The sequence below is a fragment of the Caenorhabditis elegans genome, chromosome I (genome assembly GCF_000002985.6).
Source record: "Caenorhabditis elegans chromosome I".
Lineage (NCBI taxonomy): Eukaryota > Metazoa > Nematoda > Chromadorea > Rhabditida > Rhabditidae > Caenorhabditis > Caenorhabditis elegans.
In genome coordinates, this window is record NC_003279.8 from 2,595,704 (window position 1) to 2,603,137 (window position 7,434).

Consider the following 7,434-nt stretch of genomic DNA (forward strand, 5'->3'; position numbering starts at 1 on the left):
GTATTAATAACATTCAAACTTCTTAGCATTATGGAATTTCTAAAGTTTCTAAAAAAATTTTTTTACTCTTTGGGTTCAGAAAAAATTTTAAAAACCAAAAAATTGGAAATTTCCTGCAAAAAAATTTCAATTTAAATCCCGAAAAAAACTGGTATCGAAAATTTAGAAAAAAATAGAGGAACATAGAAATTAAAAAAATCCAAAATTTCAAAATTTTTTAAAATTTATAATGCCTATTAAATTCAAAACAATTAAATTTTTTTGTATTTCCGAAAACTTTAAAATTCTGAAAATCCAAGAAAAATATCTTTTAAAAGCTCGGGCATGAGACAATAATTTTCAAAATTTTTAAAAATATAAAAATTCTGAAATTTTGAAGTTTCAAAAATTCCGAAAATTCCAAAACGAGATACAAAAATTCAAAAATTCAAAAAAATCAGGAATTTTAAGAAATCTAAAATTTTGAGAATTTTTAAAATTTTGAAACATCAAAAAAGTTCTAAAACTCAAGACATTAAAAATATTTCAAAATTTTAAAATTCCTAAATTCCAAAAGTTGTAAAATTCTGAAAATTCTGAAAATTCTAAAATTCCAACGAAAAAAAAATTATCATTCTCCAAAAAATCAGAAAAATACTTTTAAAAATTCAATTTTTTAAAAAAATAACTAAAATCTAAATTCTCGAAAATCTGAAATTCGAGGTTTTTTGAAAATCTAGAAATTTCAAAAATTCTGATACTTTACAAAAATAAGTCCCCAGTAATCTAAAACAAAATAAAAAACGAAAAATGTGTGAAATTTTCTTTTGACGCGAATTTGGAGATGATTCGAAAAGATAGGAAATTTGTGTAGTCTCGTTGGTCAGCAGACTGTCTAAGGAAGTACTTGAACAGTTAATTGACTCAGTTTTTGAGTGATTTTTGAAAAGTTTTTGGTCTAATTTTGTTGATGGGGGAGTAGCACTCTGCTAGAGCAAAAGTGTTGAAAAATTAATTCAAAAGGTGGCCGCGGAATTTCTAGGTCATCAATTTTAATTTCAGGTAGCCAAACATTAAGTTTCAAGGTCGAAAGAAGAATCATGATATTTTTCAATATTTTATAGTACATTTGTAATGATCACTAGCGATGATATGATCAGTGTGTACCTGGGGTGGGCGGCAAATGATCTTTTTCTACAAATTGCCGATTTGTCGACTTGCCGGAAATTGTGATTATCGGCAAATTGCCATAAGACGGAAACACTTGAAACTGTGCCTTTTTGAAATTTTTTTCCCAGTTAAAAAAAAAAAGATATTTTCATAGAATTTGCTTACTTTTCAAAATAGATGTAGGAACATTTCTAGGATGCATACAATTTTGCCGATTAAAATTCAAATTCTGAAATTTCCAAAAAAAATTTGCAAAACCACAATTTGCCGAAAACTTTGGGCAATTGCCGGTTTGCCGATTTGCCGGAAGTTTTCAATTCCGGCAACTTGCAAATTTGCCTATTCGCCTGGAAAAAATAGTTTGCCGCCTACCCCTGGGTCTGATATAGTTAGGAAAATATTTTCAGCTAACAAAATTTAAAAAAAATACAATTTTTTCTACGTTACTTCGGGAAAAAGCTACAGCAGCTGACATCTTGTAGGTCTATTTTTGAAAAAAAAAACTACAAATAGATTTCTACGTTTTCCAACCTAACTGAAAACTTTCTACCGTAGTTTGGCCACCAGAAGGACTAACACTTTGCCCACCGCAAAGGTATTATAGTATAAATAGAAAGTACGAGAACGAAATTGAAAGAAGATTAGAAAGATGGTAGGCAAATCATATGTTCGTGCCCGGAAAGGTTGGAAATTGGCAACACAACTGTGTCATAAACAGAAAACACGACCATCCTACCGATCAACATTTCCTTCAACCGAGAATTACTTGTTATATTACAATTGTGGTTGACTTTGACCGTCCATTTCTTCTTCAGGGGGTATTCTAACTGGCTTCTCGTTATCACTGATCATAAAAACAAAGTGGATCAAAATATCAAATATCCGATGGTTTCAGCTAATTTAAAACTAGTGCAGAAAACTAGCAAGCCTTTGAAAATTGCTTTGAAATATTGCAAAAAAATCAGTAATTTAGAGAAGTATGTATACATTTATTAAATTGCAAAACATTTTTCAAATTATAATCGTAGGATTTTCAGAAATTGCCGGAACCGCCGAGTTTGCCAAATGATTAGAAACGGTTGAAAAATCGATGGCTTAAAAAACGATGAATGCTAAATTTTCAAAACTGGCAGGAATTTTAAATTTTATTTTAAATCGTTAATTCGAAAAAAAAAATCAATAATCAGAAAACAAGCAAACTGTTGAAAATTTGAACTATGAAGATTTTGAAATAAAATACTTTTTTGAGAAAGTTGGCCAATTTACTTAAAATGTGTATCACAAAAAATTAATTGTTGGAAGACAACAAAACTTGATTTTACAATTAAAAAATAATCTATTAAAAACTGGCAGAAAAACATTGGAAATTTCTTTGCCATTGCCAAAAAATGCGGGATTTCAAAATGTTATTAAATTTTTCAAAAGTTTTCAAAATAAAATTTTTTAAATATTTTAGAAGTTTAATGAAACAATTGCTGGAAGTCACAACAACGGATATTGAAAAAAAAAATAAGTGGACGACAAAATATAAAATATGGCCACCAACTTATACCGCGACCACGTAGCAAAAACCAACTTGCCTATTGGTCAACTGGCTTCAAAACCAAGAAAGGCTATAAAAATGACCACCATCACAACTTCCGTCGAAAAAAAAAGACACATCTTCTTCTCGTCTCGGTTTCTCATATTCTCGTCCCGTTCATTGCTTTCCAAAAAATAAGATGTCCTCGAATCAGTGTCTGCGTCTCTAACAAACACAGTTAACACACACTTCTGACGTCGTCAAAGGCAAATGAAAATGAGAAGAAGAAGCGATTGGAGGGGGGTGGAGAAAACGGGGACAAAGTAGCAGTAAATGGGTAAGCGGCGGCGGCGGGGCGAGAATTATTCGGACCGGCAGTTTTTTACACTCTGAAAATGTAATTGTTAGGGAGTTTTGTTGACAATCGATTTTAATCCTCTAGAAAAGGTGATTCGACGAATTTTGGACAAACATAGAACGTCATCACCCGGCGGCCATGCGTGACGTCACTCTTCTTTCAGGTACGGAGACCGCATGTGGTGTCAGGCTGTCCCATTATGGTTTGATCTACAAAAAATGCGGGAATTTTTTCCCGTAAAGTATGTGACGTTCTGGCTTCCCTCATAAATCGAAATGGCAGAGTTTGCCGAACTAGGCCATTTTGGGTCGGAGAGATTTTGTGTAGATTTACGGCGCGTTGCTTGTTGCGTCGCGGCTCGTTTAAGTTGTAAAACTGAAGTTTGTTGTCCGTGTGGAGTACACGACTTTTCCACGCGTTGTCCGTCAGGCGATTGTCAATGGAGCGCGAAAATTCAATGAGAAAGGCCAGAACCCCGTGGTGACGTCGTGCGAAATCAGTGGAGAAGTCTGCGCCTACATTCCCGCCATTCTCGTAGATCTACGTAGATCAAACCGACATGGGACAGTGGCCGGTAGCCGGCAACATATACGGCCCCGGGTCCTTATGAAAATTAGATTACCTGTTATCGATTTCCTGTAAAATTAATGAACAAATCTATAAGTGTATTAAATTTCGATTACTTGAATTTCGAAAAAAAAAACTAATTTTTTCACTTATCGATTTTTTCAGAAATCGATACATCTATATTAGGTGCGACGGGAGTTGATTGGCGATTATCGATTTTTTGAGCGCCACATCCAAAAATCGATAAATGTTTGAAGCCGTCTAGATTGGTTCGGCTGAACCACTAGTGACGTCACTTTTTTTCAGCGGCCGCCGACAAGCAAGCTGTGACGTCACTCGGCGCCCGAGCATCGAATAAGTCGGCGATTGATAAATGTTTCAAGATATCGATTTTATAAAATTCGAAAAAATAAAATTAAAAATTCTGGAGATTATTGATTTTCAGATTTTTCATTCAAAAATCGATCGACCTGACTTTGTAAATTCCACTTTATAAAAATCATGGTCCAAGTGAGAGTTTCGACCGCTATTTTTCTTCCAAAATAATTGAAATTTTCAAAAAAAGTTGAATTTCAATAAATTGACGTAAAAATTTCAAAATTTCAAAAAATAAATTGACGTAAGAACAACATTTATCGAATCCAACAAACTTTCAACCAAAAAAAAAATCATTACCAATTTTACTCGAAATGTTTCGAATTGCATCCTCTTCTTACTCTCAATTCATTGCTTCTGGTAAGCTTGCTTTTCTCAAAATTTCAAAAAAAATAAGTTTTTCAGCAAACCCATCAATCCAAACCAGATGTATTTCTATTGCAAGAATTGATCAAAAAATTAAACGGTAAGAGACACTCAGAAGCTAGATCAGCCAGAAAAATGAAAAAATTCAAGTGGAAATTCCGATCGCCGAGTGATTCACGCCAAGAAGTTCACCAAACAAACCGATTCACCGGCCTCTGTAGCTGGAGACGGATTCATTTTGAGCAAGACGTTTCTTCAAAATGCGATTGCTCATCAGCCGCCGTCTGGATTGACACCGGTCGGGAGAGATGGTGGACGGGATGAAAAGAAGCTTATATTGCATCCAAAGTAAGTAATCATCTCTCACCTGTGCCCGAAACCCGGAAGACGTCGTCCGCTGGGCACAGGGTGTGGCAAACCCCGGGAGATGTCGGCCGCCGAGTTTGCAATCTAAGTGCATATTCCCTATTCCAGAGAAATCGTCGAGCACCTGAACAAGTACGTGGTTGGCCAGGAAGAAGCCAAGAAGTATCTGGCAGTTGCTGTCTATCAGCATTACCGACGAGTTGAGAACAACCTGAGAGTCACTGAGGTTTGTAAGCTCACAATTTTCTGTAGCTGGTTGGCGCCCGACACCTACCGGTTTTCTCTGCTTGCTGCGAAAGGTCGGTCGATGCACCATGTCTCATGGCGAAGCGGCTAGCTTTACCTGGAAGGCACAACGATGCCTGTCTGCCTTGTATTGTCAGTTGTCAATTTGTGCTAGATTTTTGCGGCCGACGGCAGCCGGGTTCCGCTGCTCGTAGATGTCTGTCGATGCACCATGTTCTAGAGACCCTACTTCCGCTACATGGTGCATCGACCGACATCTGCCGGGTTGTAGGATTTCTTAGGCAGACACATAAGCAAGCACATGTGCCTATTTATATGCCTGCCTACCATACCTACCTTTTTAGCAATGGATGCTCTCTGAAGCAGTGGCCGCCGCCAAGGAACGTAAGAAGATGAGAAAACAGAACCCAGAAGAGGAGGAATACTACCCGGAGTACGTCCAAAAATCGCAGCGTCAAATCCTCAAGGATCTGGAGAAGCGTCAAGACATGATACTCGACAAGTCGAATATGATACTTCTCGGAGCATCCGGCACCGGAAAGACGTTCATGACTCAGAAGTTAGCTGAAGTTCTGGATGTTCCGATTGTGATCTGTGACTGCACAACGTTGACTCAGGCCGGATATGTTGGTGATGACGTGGATACGGTGATTCAAAAGCTGTTGGCCGAGGCGATGGGCGATATTGAGAAGTGTCAGAGGGGTATTGTGTTTTTGGATGAATTTGATAAGATCTACACATCCTCGGATCCACTGCACACTTCCGGAAATCGGGGTATGCTTTTAATTTTTGATTTTTTTTTCTTTGAATCTAAAGAGTCCGATGCACCATGTCCCGGAGGCGCCTGCTTCTGCGACATGGTGCATCGACCACAATGCAGACAAATAAACGGTAGGCACGCCTGCCTACCACGCCTTCAAAAAATTCAAATTCAAATTTCAATTTTCCAGATGTGAGCGGAAAAGGAGTCCAACAAGCCCTTCTGAAACTTGTCGAAGGAAGTCTTGTAAAAGTGAGAGATCCACTAGCCCCAAACTCGAAAGTCACAATTGATACTAGTAACATTTTGTTCATCGCATCCGGAGCATTCTCGAATATCGAGCATATCGTTGCGAGACGGATGGATAAGAGGTTAGTGACGTCACTCCTCTTCCACTTTCCCCAATGACGTCACCTTGTCGCAACTTGGCAGGGCGATTGTATTTGTCTTCCATCTGTGAGTTGTTCGTGGCCGTGGAAAATTTTCAGAAGGCATTCTCTAAAAATTAATGAGAAAACGAGGATTTTATAAATTGTGAGCTAAGCCAATATTTTTTCAGAAGCCTTGGCTTCCTATCCGCAACTTCCCCGCACAAACTTGGCGACCAGGATACGACGGAAAAGCTTCGTGATTCGGATGAAGAGATCGTCTCGAAAGCCAGAAATGAAATGATTAAGCAGTGTGATCAAGGGGATCTCATATCGTAAGTAGATCACTATCGCTGATAAGAAGACACAGTATTTCCTTCCAGATTCGGGATGATCCCGGAACTTGTCGGCCGCTTCCCTGTCATTGTTCCCTTCCACTGCCTTGACAAGACCCACCTGATGTCGGTGCTCACGGAGCCCAGAGGAAGTCTGATTGCTCAAACAAAAAAGTTTTTTGAAAATGAGAATGTGGAGCTGAGATTTTCTCCGGCGGCTATTGAAGCGATTGCCGAGATGGCGGTGAAGAGAAAAACCGGCGCACGAGCATTGAAGTGGGTCTTAACTACGTGGCCGGGTAGTGTAAAAACTCGGCCACCAACTTTTTACGGGTTCGTGAAATATTTTTGTGTTTTTCAGAAGTATTGTGGAGAAAGCAGTGATGAATGCGAAGTACGAGGTGCCTGGATCAGATGTGAAATGCGTCGAGATTACTGACCAAAATCTGAAAGATCACAGCTTCACTGTCATTGAGAATCAAAATGTGATTGGAACTGAGAACACGAATTGATTAATGAATTAGTTTTTGAATAGCAGTTTCAATTTTCAATTTTGCCCGATCATATGAAGTTTGCAGTTTGCAACCTGTAGTTTGTAGCAGGAGTAGGCGGTAATTGCCGTTCGGCAAATTTGGCAAATCGGTACTTTGCCGGTTTGCCGATTTGCCAGAAATTTTTATTTTCGGCAAATTTCCGATTGGCCGTTTGCCGGATATTTTTTCATTGGATTTTTCAATGGATTCGTACAACTTTGCCGATTAAATTTGAAATTCTGAAATTTCCAAAAAAAGTGCAAAACCACAATTTGCCGAAAATTTTCGGTAATAGCCGTTTTTCCGGCAAATTCGTTTTTTTCCGATTTTTCGGCAAAAATCGGTCATGTGCCGGTTTGCCGGTTTGCCGGAAGTTTCAATTGTGACAATTTGCCGGTTTGCCAGAATTGCCGGAAATTTCGATTCCGCCAATTTGTCGGTTTGTCAATTTGCCGGAAATTTAAAAAAACTTGCCAATTTGCCGGAAAT

At 38.1% G+C, this 7,434-nt stretch overlaps 1 protein-coding gene across 2 annotated transcripts; it reads left to right on the forward strand.

Annotated features, from left to right (window-relative positions):
* Positions 1 to 4,275: 4,275 nt before the first annotated feature.
* K07A3.3 (ATP-dependent Clp protease ATP-binding subunit clpX-like, mitochondrial) lies at positions 4,276 to 6,947 on the forward strand. Of its 2 annotated transcripts, none has more exons than NM_001026391.4 (9): positions 4,276 to 4,331; positions 4,377 to 4,437; positions 4,488 to 4,685; positions 4,812 to 4,929; positions 5,294 to 5,723; positions 5,900 to 6,080; positions 6,269 to 6,412; positions 6,461 to 6,688; positions 6,774 to 6,947. In NM_001026391.4, the coding sequence occupies exons 1-9, from the start codon at positions 4,286 to 4,288 to the stop codon at positions 6,922 to 6,924; spliced, it is 1,557 nt and encodes a 518-aa protein (NP_001021562.1). In that variant the 5' UTR covers positions 4,276 to 4,285; the 3' UTR covers positions 6,925 to 6,947. The 2 variants fall into 2 exon arrangements, 1 of the variants encoding a protein (NP_001021562.1); NR_131362.1 differs by having other exon boundaries at positions 4,286 to 4,331; positions 5,900 to 6,165; positions 6,774 to 6,924.
* The last annotated feature ends 487 nt before the right edge of the window (positions 6,948 to 7,434 follow it).